Below are 15,578 nucleotides of genomic sequence, written 5' to 3' on the forward strand. Positions count from 1 at the left end.
ACAATGTGGAAAACTTGTGCAGATGGTATTTCCCTTTTAAGTCTGTCTTCATAAGTTGTATGGTAGGGCAGTGCTTCTCAGTCCTGTCCTAAGGGCACACCTAGCCATTGAGATTTTCAGGATATCCACAAGGAATATGCATGAGATAGATTTACATACAAGGGCAGCAGTGTGTGCAAATCTATCTCATGCATATTCATCGTGGATATCCTGAAAACCTCAATGGCTAGGTGTGCCCTGAGGACTGGGTTGAGAAGCACTGTGGTAGATCATCCTCCTGTCTTTGTAACCGCATAGGCCAGGGGTGGGCAATTCTGGTCCTCGAGGGCTGCAAACCAGTCGGGTTTTCAGGATATCCTTAATGAATATGCATGAGAGAGACCTGCATACACACTGCCTCAGTTGTATGCAAATCTATTTCATGCATATTCATTAGGGGTATCCTAAAAACCCGACTGGTTTGCAGCCCTCGAGGACCGGACTTGCCCACCCCTGGCATAGGCAGTCAGCTTTTCAGGATATCTACAATGAATATGCATGAGATAAATTTGCATGCATTGAGGACCCCATATTAATGACATGCATAGTAATTGTGGACATCCTGAAAACCCGATTGGCTGAAGGGGCAGCAGGAGGTTTGGGAAACCCTGTCTTTTGGTGCAGAATCTGTTTTTCTTTTCTTGGGCTACATCTTTGCAGAGTTGCAGCTTCTTGAGTTGGACACAATGCTCCAGATAAGATCTCAGCAATGATTTGTATAGGGCAGGTATCACCAACTTTTTTTTCCTGGTGATTATATTTCTCCTCAGGCACTCTAGCATTCTTCTGGCTCCCACCACTGCCTTGTCACCCTGTTAGATAAAGTACATATCGTGACTTTTTTGTATAAATTACCAATTTCAAGCAAATTTTCATTAAAATAGTTTTTATTTGTTTTAACCATTAGCACAAAAATGTACCTTGAATTTAACTCTTTACATTCATCAGTCTTACAGAATTTTTTTTCATTAAAAACACACAGATCCTACAAGAAATATTCATTAATTGGAGATATTAGTCCATGCCTTTACTTCTAGAAACTAAAATCTGAACATTAAAATCCCCTCATTTGAGCAATTTTTGTCTCTAAATTAATAGAGCGGAAGCATTCAGCCTTTCCTTTTGTTCAATATTTCACTCCTTTTGTATACACAGTGCAAAGAAAGTGTCTTGGTTCTGGTTTCGCTCTGGATTTGCCTATTTTCAGAGCTCTTCCGTAACCCTACTGCAGCAATTACATCTTGTAACTAGAAAGTAATAGAAAAGTAAACCTGAGTTAGTGGTGCACTATGGGGAGACAACCATCCCTGAATAACCCAAATTCTGTTACCAAGCATTACCCACTTCTAGAGCAAGTTTAAAATGCGAGTTTTAATTCACTGCAACTTTTTAATGCTTTTACTACTGTAGAAGAACTCAAGCAAAGTAGAAACAAAACGATTGGTGCCTGTGACAGCTGAAGGACCTTGTCCCATATTGTTTGAACCTTTGTGTATCCGTGCCAAGTTAAGCACCCCCTCTCCCACCGGCACGGTTTTAACTAAAATATAATGCAAGTTTAGAAAGACACAAACTTTTGTATAAATGTAATTCAGTACATCAGTGCCACAAACTGTACGTGATTCAGAAGGGAATACAGCAGGACATTTACAGGTAGATTTTCACAGGCCCGTGCGCATAAATAGTGGGGTTTATGTGCGCGGCCAGGCCTTGCGCATGCTGAGGGAATTTTTTTTTAAGGGGCCCAGTCGCGTGCGTAAACCCCGGTACGCGCGTATGTGCCGGGCCTCTTCGAAGGGGTGGGCCTGGACAGCACCACTGATTGCTGTTCCAAAGACTCGCACGCCGGCAGCCGGCCGGAGCGTGCAACTTATTTCAGCTCGGAAGCCGAAGTAAGTTGTAAAACAAAGGAAAAACCCCCCAAAAAACAAATAGGTAGGGTTTAGGGGGTGGGGAAGAGGGAGGGAATTTAGGTAGGGGAGTAGGGAACTGGGGAAGGCCCGAATGCATCGCTGCGCAGAAATTGCAAAACACCTTGCGCGCGCTGCCCGCACTTACGCACGCAGATTATAAAATCCGGTGCGTGCGGTCCACAGATTTTCTAACGTGCGCGCTCTGGCATGCACGTTAGAAAATCGGCGCGTCCATGTGTGCATGCCGGGAAGCGCACGCACATGGATGCGCACACGTTTGTAAATCTATCCCTTAGTGTGCTTATTTACTAAATAGTTATAACAACTTACAAAAAGAAATGTGATTGCTAAGAAAAAGAAATAAATAAATACAATCAGTTAGGGAGACTCTCTGAAAGCTCAGCTCATGTAGAAAAGTGTTCCTTGTAAAGGCTTTGCCTATATATCCTTGGTTGTAAGTTATCTGTAAACCGGCACGATGTGCAAACGGTTGCCGGTATATAAAATAAAATAAAATAAAAAATAAATAAAAAAACCTTGCTTCAGTTTTGTACTGGAAATTTTCCATATGAAAAAACCGTGGAATATTTCCATCAATAAATTTGGCGGACCTTTATCACTACAGCAAAAATTAAGATAAGCCCCCCGCCCCCAGTCTGATTATCCTGTTATAGCCTTATTAGGATGCAATCTCTTTTCTATCAGCAGAGAATGAAGTTGGTAGCCAGATTCCATGACTATTACCAAGTTTTAAAACTGTCTCACATTTTCTTTTACTTGTGTATATGATACCAATGCTAAGCAGAAGGGTCCTATTCAAAAGGACTCAATTCAGTCAGAAAGATAGGCTAATGTGTTCTTTCAAGGGCATGCGTGGTTCTCACTCTGGCCCTGAGGAACACTGGGCCAGTCTGGTTTTCAGGATATCCACAATGAGATCAATTTGAATACAATGGAGGCAGCAGTTGCCTAGCTATTTCATGCCAGTTCATTGTGGATATCCTGAAAATCGGACTGGCCCTGTGGGTCTGGAGAACTAGTAGTCTAAAATTTCTATCTGGACTGAGACTTTAGCATTTGTATTATGCATATTGAAGATTTTTTTTTTTTTTAATTGACTGAGATCCTAAGAAACATAACAAAGTCCATCTCCTAATAAGCATTTGGTACTATAAAATCTAACCAATCAGGATATCAATAAAATGAATGCAGATCCTTTGCTGTTAAAATGTCCTACATATTTCATTTTCTGGATCTGCAAACTTGTTTTTGAAGATAACTTTTTAAATTCTATCAGCAAAAGAGGTTCACTGGTTCATCTTTATTTGCAGTAATGTACCAGACACAAAGAAAGGGCAGCTAATATGCACACCAAAATCCATTAATGACTACAGACCATTAAGATGGTTTAGTAAAGCTTCAAGTCTGAATTCCAAAATCAGTGCAGGAAAAATAAATGCTTGTAGATTTATATCAAGAGAGAAGAAAAACAATAGTGCTTGTGTATGTGTGTATTCAGACATACGCACACAGAGACATACATATATGCATATTTTAATAATTAAATACGTTCAGAAGATAAATTAGTATTTTCATACAATGCCTACGACTTTCCATGTACTTGAGGGTCGCAAATTTCTACAGCTGGCAACTTCAAAATTATATAAAATGCAAAAAGCATAAAATGAGATATGCACAGCTCCAAAACAGAAGGAAATTTCCAAGTATATTTCCTCAATAGTTTTTACTGATGTTTAAAAACAACCTTATGGGTTTCTTTTCTGTATGCGTACCACTGTCTTGCTGGTAAGTCATAGGAAGAAAAAACAGAATGTCACCAAATGAAAAAACTGTGAGGTGAATCTATTGAACACATATTTTGAAACTATTACTTTATTTGAATTGAACTGTTGAAAATGTGCTCATGTATGTCAAAATATTCCCATTCCATTAGTAAACAGATCAGGAGACTACTACACAATTACCAGTCCACAAACCCCCATATATGTAATGGTTTTAAAACAATTTCTAATCAGATAAAAATACTAATGCTTTTCTTAGTTTATTCTAATAACTAAACAGATCAACCTCCCAAATAAAATTTCTGAGTAACATCTGTACATCAGGCTAAGAGCATACTAGGGATATGCATTTGTTTTTTTCATTTTTTTTTAGTGCACGCTAAAATGAAATAAAATAAAAACAAAACAAATGAAATGGGGGAAAAACCCACAAATATAAACAAACCAACCAAAAATGTTATTGTGGCTGCATATCCCCAATACATCCTTATTTAAAATTGCATTTGACTGAACCCAGGGACACTCACATAATGCTATTCATTTGCAGCAACCAATTTTTACTAATACATTTATTTTCAAAAAAGTAGAATGAAGTAGAAGAAAAAGTAGAGTTTCCTTACATTTTCTCTCCTCTTGCCTTTGCTCTCACGTGTAATAAGTATTCACCAGAAAGCAGCTTCAACTCTGTTCAACTGAAACATACAGCCAGAAGAAAAAAAATAAAAAGAACCAGAGAAATATAACCCCCTCCCCTCCAAAACAAACTAACCATGAGTAGGGGAACACTTTTATACTTTTTCTTTTTTAAAAGGAAGCTGCTCATACTTAATTGTACACATTTCTCACTACTTGTAGTGTCGTAATCATATTCACTTTTGGAAATGTGAATAAAACTGTACCAGTCAACCTCAAAGCCCAACAGGAACAATATATCACAGGTCACATGCAGTACAACACCCTCATCAGTTCTGTTACAGCTCCACCATGACAGCAGAACTGTTATAGATATAAACTCCTTTTGACTACCCTGAGCTGGATCATGCAGGACCTGAATCGGCATTCCTCCTAGTCACAATATCATCAAGAGGCAACACGGCCTTAAAGCACCAATCTAGAACAGCGGGTAAAAACAAAAAAACAAAATCTTTCAGCCAACTTGGACTCTTGCCTTGTGTGAGGGTAGGGATGATAGGGAGAGGCAAAGGTGCTCCCATAGGTGCTCCCATAGGTGCTCCCATAGGTGCTCCCATAGGTGCTCCCATAGGTGCGGGAGTCTGTGATCAGACTCCCGCACCTATGGGAGCCGCTGCTCCTGCTCTAAGTCAGAGTCTCTGCATTGAAGCTGGATGGTTCCAGGTTCCAGACTCAAGCTTAAAAACAGGTCAGGGTGCTGGGATGCAGTTCAAAGTGTGTCTATATGCTCCTGTGTCTCACCGCACACTTAAAATAAGTTAAAAATATAAACTCTGACACACAAAAAAAATATGTTTTACACTGCCTTCCCATCCTCCCTGCTGGCTAGGGTCAGTTGAGGGGCACACAGAGATGAAAGGAGAATGGCAATAAACCATATGAAGCTTTAACTTGGCTTCCAAGTGAACCAAATACAGCAATGTACAGCAAACCTGTTGCATTTCCAAGTCCATTTGTGAGATTTAATTTCCACAAAAATACATGTGGCTATAAATGTTATAAATTCGTAGTGTTCTCCCTGAAAGCACATTTATACTAAATATAAAATAAAGTTATACATGTAGCTTACCACTGTAAAAAGTGACTAGGCAAGCTTCGGTTACTTTCTGCAAAACATATTTAAAACTGTTTGAGTCAGTAAGAAAAGAGCAGCAATTAATCTTTTGCATGAAAGGAACAGGCTCATTAGGAACCCCTCCCTCCGTCCCCACGATTTTATAAAGTTGGGCAGCCTGAAGACATTTTCCAACAGAAAATGGGGGAAATCCCTCTGTGCATCTGGGCCAGTTTTCCCAAGCTCTCCTTTTGTTGAAAAGAAACTAGTGAATAGTCCAAAATGCAGAAAAGAAAAAGGTTCCAGGTATAATGAAAATCTATCTGAACTGTTTACTCCATAGTTCTGTACAGTCTCAAACATATTCAGCAGTAGCAAAAAAAAAAAAAAATGTAGAAATATGTACACAGAAAGGAGGGTGGGAATTGTGGCAATACATGATTGTTCCTATATTTTTGTGAATTTAGCATCATTTTCCTAGTTCAGCTTTTGATTTTTTTTTATTTTTTTTTAAATTAAATGTGCATCTTGTCTAACTCCCACTTCTGCTCCCTAGACATCACATCTCTCCACAAACCTTTTCCTACTGATATCATTTTCGAATGGAAGTCCTCAAGGAATTCAGGACCATTGCAAGAGGTGGGCAAGAAGGGCAACCATCCTGGGTGCCAAGCCAGCAGGGGTGCGGCGTCACTCTTTAATCAGTCTGCAAGCCCAAAGGGGAAGGGGCCAGCACTGAAAGCAAACCTTGCCTGGTGTACGCCATTTTGTGCAGCAAGTGCCCAGGCAATATGTCTGTCCCTTAGTATTGAATCCAAGCATGAGGTGAATGAATGAAAGACGTACTTTTGACAGCTCGTATTATATTTTAAGGGAAGTACAATATCAATGCTTATGAAATACACGAATGGACAGTAGTAAGGGGTCAAAACTTTGTTAGAAACACAGAAATGACAGCAGAAAAAGACTCTACGGCCTATCTAGTCTGCCCAGCCATACCAACTAATCAGGTTTTTAATCCTTACCAGTCCCTCAGAATTCCTGTTTTTATCTCAGGTTTTCTGCTCACAAGTTTCAAAATTATGCTAATTCAAACCATTTCAATATATTTTGCCATATGTACAATATATGCATACGTATTTTTGTGTAAAACCCATTCATAAAAATCTAATTAGTTAAACATGTTATGGTTTAAATGTAATCAGTATTTTCCAGATTTTTTTTTAAAAGGTAAAAATCGACTGTGCAAGTAAATTTCCATCCAGGATGTGTAATAAAAACCAACACAGTTACACCAAGTGTCATGTGAATTCCACTGTAGAATTAAGAACAGGATCTGGGGGTGATCATGTCATATGCCATCTTGTGTTCCTACCTCCTTTTGCCTCTTAAACTCCTTAGCTGCTCAAATTAAGACATAGTTACTCAAATTGTTAATATGTAATTTCCTTCCTTATTTCATCTATTCTACTGTAAACCGATGTGATGTGCAAACGAATGTCGGTATATAAAAGCGTTAAATAAATAAATAAATAAATAAATAAATATCTGGTGATCTTAAAGGGGCCAAACAGGTGGCTAAGGTGATGGCAAAACTAGAAAGATGCTTGGTTGCATAGGCAGAGAAATGGTTAGGGAGATGATATTGCCCTTGTGTAAGTCCCTGGTGAGACCTCATTTGGAATACTGTGTAAAATTCTGGAGACCACACCTTCAAATGAATATAAACTGGATGGATTCGGTCCAGAAGGTGGCTACTAAAATAGTCAATGGTCTTCATTATAAAGCATATAAGGAAAGACTTAACAACCTAAAACATGTACATCCTAGAGGAAAGGTGAGATAAGGGAGATATGAAAGAGACATTTAGATACCTCCAAGGTATCAATGCTCAGAAGGCTAGCTTCTTTCAATGGAAAAAGGGCTCTGGAATGAGGGGTCATGAGAAGAGGATAGGGCGTAGACTTAGAAGTATCTAAGGAAATACTTCTTTACAGAAAAGGCGATAGATGCATGGACAGCTTCCCAGTGGAGGTGGAGATGGTATCTGAATTCAAGAAGGTATGGGATAAGCATAGGGGATCTTTGAGGGAGTGGTAGGAACTGTACAGCTGGGCAGTTGGTAGGAATGGACAGACAAGTTAGGCCGTATGGTCTTTTCTGCCATCATGCTTCTTTGTTTCTATGTTATGAATGTACTTTTCTGGGTAGTAGAACCTAACCAAGTCTTTGCACCAATATGATGAATTTTCTTTGAAAGGATGTTCTACCTACTGTATATGAATACTAAGGAAAAAGAAAGGTGATCAAGAAAGAAGACCAAAAGTTCATGCAACTGAGCCAAGATACAAGCTAACTGTTTTAAAGATTACATCTATTACTGCTGCTTTAATAAAGCAGCATTAAATTGTCCAGTATCACATACAAAGCAAAATGCACATCCAAGGGTTTTTAGCAGATGTTACCATACACTCAGACTAACCTTTGAGTGGCTTTGCCCTACTAAGGGAATCTCAAAATATGACTAATCAGATTTCCAGCTCAGCAATCTATTGCTACAGACTAACCTTCTTCCTTCTCCCTCATATACTCCCAGTTTGCTTAAATTTATTAGTAGAATTTTAGCTTCCATTTAAAAAAAGAAACAAAACAAAATAGTGCAGATGTCCAGAAATTCCTGATATTCTTATGTTATCAATGTTTTTTCTTTTCCTTGAAAGAAAGCTGTGCAGTATTTCAAAAGGATGCCATGTAAGCAGTAATACTGTTATGCATCACTTACAAACTGCTTCTGTCAATCTCTTTAATGCTTTCCCTCCAGTTTCCCTGGATGTGCCAGACATTCAGGGCAACGGAGTGAAATCAGTTTGCAGAATTAGGGGGAAAAAATAAAAAAAATAAGAAAGACACCAAACCTTATCAGAGGTAATTTTCAAAGGGACTCCTGCATATCAAACAGCGTTTTATGGGTAGAAATGGCCTTTTGCAAAACCATCTACTCAGTACGCAGGTAAACTTATGCACGTATATCACGTTCATGCATAAGGTTACCCAGACTAAGTGGAGGTGTTCCTGGGGACAGAGTTAGAAAGGGGTTTGTATTTATGTGCATACTTTCTAAAATTCAGCCTTATGTGGTTTGAGGGGTCTGGACCTACATACACATTTTATAAAACCTGGTACCACATGCAGGAGTTTTCAGAAAAAAAAAAATCCATGTGTGCCAAATAGCAGGTGCAACTTATGCGGGGTAGAACTGGTGGGCTCATTTTTAAAGTTGATTTAAACACAATCTGCTTTGAAAACTGGTGTAACTTGGGCGAGATTTTGCTGACTTTCCTATGTGGGCTGTTTGAAAAACTACTCTCCCTATTTTATGATATATTACTACTGTAGTAAAGTGTACATCTGAGCAGCTGGACAGGACTCAGATCGAACAGCTATCTTAGGGCAGGATTCATCATTTCTCGCGGAATGATGAATCCCGCGAAAAAGGGGGCGGGCCTGCAAAAGGCCTCACATTATCGCCAGCAGTGGTGCTGCGGCCGACTCCTCCCCTTCCCCGCCCCTCCCCTCCATCTAATTTAAATCCTATCACACGTGAAAAGGCCCTTTTCTTGTGCGATAAACCTTTAGTAAATAACCCCCTTAGCTTGCTATACTGAATTGTTACATCAGAAAAACATTAACTAGTTTCATAGAACATCAAAATGAAGACAAAAATGTATATATATGCATACATAATCTAAAACAGCCCATCTTCCAATGTATTGAGCAAGAAAACCTCCACGACAGAACAGTGCTGGACACAAAAGAATTTTAAAATAGTCACATTTTTCTGCTGTTACTGTATTGATTGTGAAGTGTTATCGTAAAACTTTTTACTTTTGTGTAACCACTTTTACTTCTAGTTTTCATAAAACAGCCAGGTGACACATTTTTTGCTCTCTGAGAGTTCAAGATTGCAAGTTTATTTCCCTCCTCATCTTTTAAAAAACCAAAACAAAACCAAACCAGCCAAGATCTGGAGACATGGACAAAAGAGGAAAGCTGAGCACAGACAGAACCAGGATGCCCCATCTTTGCCCGCCTTCAGATCACAGATGGCACTTGAGGATGAGCCAACAATTTAGTAGTTTCAGATTTTTAGGTCATTCATTTTTAATTTTCACCCTAAATTTTCCAACTCAAGCTAAAGGATATTTTAAATATACAGAGAGAGAGAGAGAGAGTAATCATTGCTAAAGAGAAGAAGTGGTGGGTATTAGGTTAGCAGCTGCTTTACTTGCATTTTCCAATCCCAACTATAAATTTAGCAGTTCATCTACAAACGAGGACTGCAGATTTAGTGTTAGATCAGTGCCATGTCAGTCAATATCACAAAGTATTGTGGCATTGCCATTTACACAGTCCACAAATGCATATGAACATAATATCACAGAAAAGTGCGAAAAAAACTGCACTTTTTAAAACAGGCTTACTCTCAAACAACATTTAGTGAAATCAATTATAGGGGAAAATAGCATTTTCAGTTATTAAAATATTATAAATTGTGGATTAGTGACTTTCCCACACCAACCCAAACAGTTATATCACAAATTATACTATTTACTAATGCCTATTGCAATCATCTATTGAGGTAGCTGTTCTACATTTGTACAAAATACAATGCAAAAATAAAGATGGCTTTACAACTTGTTGGAAGATAAAATTATTAGCCCTGAACTGGAAGTTTCAAAGGCATTATTCTTTAGAGTCACACCCTGATCACATGACCTCACAACTAATTGAGGACCTACTAGCACTTTCTTCAAGTCTTTGTAATGATTGACTTGTCAACTGATGCAGAAGAATGGATAATACATTAGATTTATAGAGCACTTTTCAATCCAACAGGACTGTAGCACATCATCATAAGGAAATGGCCTATGCAAGGGAAGATGCTCAATAAATAGCTTCCTGACGGTCTAGGTTCTAAGGAGAAGCACAAGCTGGAAGAGCGCTACACTGAGTGACATGCAGTCACTTTTCCCAGGACAACTGACAGTTCAAAATTGTTCAAAGAGCATAGCTGATAGAGTTCCAGAAGCTTCGGGCAGGTTGTTTGGTGGCTTCCATGGTTGTAGCCTTGCAGCTTTGTTTCAGACTGTCAAATCATCTTTTAGAAATCCTCAGCAATTATTCCAGTGCCACACAGAGAGATTCAAAGGGATCTAGTCAAATTATTATGTAGTTCCAAGGGAATTCAATACCTTTTATCCACTTGTGGACTTTAAGTCGTCAATATTCAAAATGATTTGTCCAGCAAAGTTTGGAACCTAGCTGGATAAAGGGTTTACATATACTCCCCTTCCCCCTGCCACTGTCTAGATAAGTTTTATCCAGACAAGAAATTAGTCGGCTAAAACGTATATGGATAAAAAAAAAGGGACTGTACTGGAGCAGGGCTTAAACTTAGCCAATGCTAAATATCAGTGCTCTCCAGCCAAATGTAACTGGGAAAATCAGTCCGTGTTCAGAGCTTGTCTAAACTCATCTAGGTATGTGCACTCTGATAACTTTAGCCTTAATTGGCTATATTTAATGGATAGCCACTTAAGGGAAGGAAAACAAATTCCTTGTGGTCCTGCAGGCCCAATCCCCCATACAACTAAAACTGATATGGGGCACAGTGCCCAACCCTCTCCCCCTCCAAATAAAAAGATTAAAAGGATTCAGAAAATACATAGCCTCCAGGCCCCCTCTTAATTCCCACCCACCCACCCACAACTCCACTCGACAGCCCCCAAAAAGGTCCACAGCCACCAGGAGTGTGGTACAATTGTACCATTCCTAGTGGTCTCCAGTGTTTCAATCAGATATTCTTACAAAAATGCTGGTAGCTTATGCTATCAACGCTGCTGGCAAACCAATGCTGGACACTGGCAGGAGCATTATGATTGCACTGGGCTCCCAGCAGCTGTGGGCCTTTTGGGTGGATGCTGGTTGGAGTTGCAGCGGGAGGCATCAATTGAAGCAGGTTCCGCATGAATCATACAACTATAGGCTGTACAGAGATGGGCCTACCATCTACACCTTGGTGGTATGCACCAACTGCACTGAGATGAACTCTAATGGACTCTAACGTTTTAAGCCAGCTTCTGTTAGGTGTAGAAGGTAAGCAAGCAGCTTTTGTGTGGGGCAGGAGAACAGGTCTAGGGCCTTCTGCGCACACCACACGGAAAATCTTCTCCACTGGCTTCTAGAAAGATTTCCATTAGAAAGTCCTATGGACTGAAGTGGCGGAGATTTTCCGTGTGGTGTGAGCAGAAGGCCCTAGATCTGTTCTTCTGCCCCACACAAAAACTGCTTGCTTGCATTCTACACCTATCAGAAGCTGGCTTAAAACCAACTCTGTTAGAGTTCATCTCAGTGCAGTTGGCGCATACCACAAAGGTATAGATGGTAGCCCCATCTCTGTACAGCCTATAGTTGTATGATTCATGTGTGACCCGCTTCAATTGAGCGGTTGCAGAATTAAGCTCTCAACAACCAGGCTGTGAGAGACAGGGCCTGGAGGTTGGGATGCTGCAACCTACCTCATTCTTGTGTGATGAGAACTGGGGAAGTCCCCAGACTGATCAGTCTCCAGATGAGCAACTCCCAACTCCCATAGGAGTGGAAATCAGACCTGTCTCGGCCAATAAGGGGCTATGAGGATCATAGTCCCCTTGTCCTCGCAATGCTTCAAGAGAGTCCTTGCTACTAAGGGAATCTGAGGATACGCGTACAGAAGACCTTTGCCCTAATGACTGGCAAGTGCGTCCAAGGCTGATTTGCCATCTGACCTGTACTGGGAGCAGAACAGAAGCAACTTCCTGTTGCAAGGGGATGCAAAAAGATCTGTCTGGGCTTCCCAGAGATGGAATATCCGATTCACTACCCCTGGTCCAGGGACCACTCGTGGGGTCTAAAGGTTGAACTCAGCCTGTCTGCTACTACATTCTCCATCCCGGCCAGGTATATGGCCTGAGCACCATCCCATGGGACAGGCCCCAAGGCCAGATCTGGATCGCTTCCTAATACAGGAGGTATGATCCCATGCCTCCCTGCTTGTTGACATACCACATAGCTACCTAGTTGTCGATTTGGATCAGGACAACTTGTTGGACAAGCAATTTTTGAAAACCGATAGCACGTACCTGATTGCCTGGAGCTCCAGGAAATTGATATGGCAGACCAGAGACCCTGGGTGATGAGCCCATCTACATGAGCTCCCCTGCCCAGAGTAAATGCATCCATGGTTAGGGCAAATTGGGTAGGAGGACTTTGAAAATCTCCTTGGAAGAGGAAGGACAACCTTGACCTGCTTGGTGTCGAACCAGACTCCCAGGTACTCTAGCGATTGGGAAGGCTGCAGGAGCCTGGGTGATTCTCCTCTGGAGATTTTGCCCTGATCAGCCAATCGTCCAGGTAAGGATGTATGAGGATTCCTTCTTCCTCAGTGTTGCCGCTGCTATTACCATGATTTTTGGTGAAGGTCCGAGGGGCGGTAGCTAGTCCGAAGGGTTAGCACCCGGAACTGGTAATGATGGTCCAGTATTGCAAAGCGTAGGAAGCGCTGATGGTCGTGATGGACCAGGATGTGGAGATAGGCTTCAGATAGATCCAGTGAGGTCAGGAATTCTCCCGGCTGTACTGCCCTTATGACTGAGCGTAGGGTTTCCATGTGGAAGTGTGGTACCCTCAGGTAATGATTGATGGTCTTGAGGTCCAGGATGGGCCGGATCGTTCCTTCCTTCTTGGGAATGATAAAATAGATGGAATAGTGACCTGTATTTTGTTGGTGCGTGGGCACTGGGGTTATCGCCTTTAGGCTGAGTAGTCTTGCCAGTGTGGTTTCCACTGCCATCTTCTTGGAGTGGGAGTGGCATGGTGATCTCACAAATTTGTCTGGAGGGATGCTGTGGAAGTCCAGATAGTATCCCTCTCGAATGATGGTTAGGACCCACTTGCCCGACGTTATCTCGACCCATCTTTGGTAGAAGAGGGTAAGTCTGCCCCCTATGACTTCTTCCTGTGGATGGGTCTGCTGATTCTTATTGTAGGGTGCGGCTGGGGCCTGTACCTGAGCCTGCTCCCATCTTGTTGTGTCTGTTCCAAGCACCTCACCCCTGCCTGCGGGGTGAGGTGCTTGGTAGAGTGTGTTCTTGTATGGTCTAAAGCGCTGAGCTCCTCTGCCCTTGGTTCTTCGGGGGGAGGAGCGCTAATTTCTTTTGTTCCTGTCCTCCAGTAGATGAGGTACTGGAGATTCGCCCCATTTGTTGGCTAGCTTCTCCAATTTGCTTCCGAACAAGAGAGATCCTTTAAAGGGCATCCTCGTGAGGTTTGCTTTGGATGTTGTGTCAGCTGACCAATTTCGGAGCCATAGATGTCTTCTGGCTGCCACTGCCAAGGCCATGTTCCTGGCTGAGGTGCGCACTAGGTCTGAGGTCACATCCGTGAGGAAGGATACCGCAGGTTCTATAGTCTCACCGGGCGTGGTTGCATCTCTGGAGAGGAGCAAGCAAGAACATGCCACCAGGTGTGCAGCAGGAAGCGATCTGAAGAGTCATTGCTACTACGTCAAGGACTGTTTAAGGGATGGATTTCCAGTCGTCTGTCCTGGGCATCCTTTAGTGCCGCTCCTCCGACGGGAATGGTCGTGTACTTGGAGGTTGCGCAGACCATGGTGTCCACCTTTGGGAACCACAGGAGTTCCTTAGCCATGGGTTCCAGGGGATATAGGGCTTCTAGGGCCCATCCTCCTTTGAAGCTGGCCTCTGGGGCATTCCATTCCAGGTCAATCAGTTACCGTACAGCTTCCAACATTGGAAAATAACATGAGGCCTGACGAAAGGAGACCAAGATGGGGTTTATCTTTGGTTCCGCTGTGGTGTCCGTGCCTGGAATGTCCAGCATCTTCAGGGTCTGGGACATGAGAGCTGGTAACTCGTCTTTGGAGAAGAATCGCAGCATGGTTCGGTATGGTTCCATCCCCGGGGGGATTTCTCCTTCCTCCAGGGAGTCAGCCTCGTCCTCTAAGGTGTCTGTATCCCCGGCAGGGAGGCTTTTGCTTAGGAAGGGCATGTCTTGATGGGCCCAAGAGGTGCTTGGAAGGTCTTGAGCTTCTGGTGGCAACTGGGAATAAGTCGCAGCCGGTACTGAGTGCACTTGGACAAAGGTTTGCAGCCCTTTGAAGAATTCCACCCATGAAAAAGTCCCTGGGTCCATGTTGATTCCAGGCAGCATTATAGTGGAGGCCACGGAGGTGCCTTCCTGTGTAGGTGCCGAGTTGGAGATACAGAGGTCCGGAGTACTATCATTAGTGGATCCGGATCCCTCTACTGGCTGTGAGGGACCTTGCTTTGGTTCCCCCTGAGCCTTTTCGCACTGCTGGCATAGGGAGGAGGCCACTTCAGGTTGCGCAGCTCTCAGGTGGCAGGCTGGGCAGAGGGCTTGTGCCTTGGCCTTCTTGGCAGGCGGTGCCATGGTTTGTGCTCGTGGGGAGCTTTAAAACTCGTCTGTGCATGTAGGTATGTGTACCGGGAGGCTTAGTTGTGCGCTCCGAGTGCGCCGAAGATGTGCGTGCAGGCTACTACTTTGTGCGCCTGGCTGAGATGTATGCGCCGCTGTGTGCACGGCAATATTTGTGCGCGCGGGCCATTTATGCGGGCTGCTATGCGCCCGGCACCGTGATGTGTGTCGCTGTGCGCATGGCACAAATGTGCACACCGCTGTTCGCACAAGTCAGTTGTGCGCGCCGCTGTGCGAAAGGCTCAGTTGAGCGGACAATACGGTGGTCAAGGGGGGGAATGGCGCTGATGACCACATGGACAAGATGGCGACCCCCCTGGAGGGTCTCCACGTGTGTGGATCCTCGCACCGGATTGGGGTCTAGCCCAGACGGGGCTGCTCAACCCGATTTAACAGAAGACGGAAGGGACAATCTATGCAGCTATTCGAGCCTCGGAGACCAGAGACTTAAGAGAGGTTTCTACCATACCTGGTCTTGGCATTTCCCGGTCTCGTGCCGGGCGGTCTCCGGCTGCGGGGGGG

At 42.8% G+C, this 15,578-nt stretch overlaps 1 protein-coding gene across 5 annotated transcripts in view; it reads right to left on the minus strand.

Annotated features, from left to right (window-relative positions):
- Positions 1–914: 914 nt before the first annotated feature.
- PPARA (peroxisome proliferator activated receptor alpha) overlaps positions 915–15,578 on the minus strand; it is a 159,824-nt gene continuing 145,160 nt past the window's right edge. For 2 of the 5 annotated variants that reach the window (XR_003856442.1, XM_029600047.1), the window contains one exon: positions 915–1,286. Coding sequence is in view for 2 of the 5 variants with exons in the window: in XM_029600047.1 (XP_029455907.1) it covers positions 1,243–1,286 (44 nt within the window). In the remaining 3 variants the exon portion in view is untranslated. Of the gene's footprint in view, positions 4,447–5,516; positions 5,554–15,578 lie in introns of all 5 variants that reach the window. The other 3 variants (XR_003856443.1, XR_003856444.1, XM_029600048.1) reach the window with 3 other exon arrangements.

Source organism: Rhinatrema bivittatum, chromosome 4, assembly GCF_901001135.1.
Source record: "Rhinatrema bivittatum chromosome 4, aRhiBiv1.1, whole genome shotgun sequence".
NCBI lineage: Eukaryota > Metazoa > Chordata > Amphibia > Gymnophiona > Rhinatrematidae > Rhinatrema > Rhinatrema bivittatum.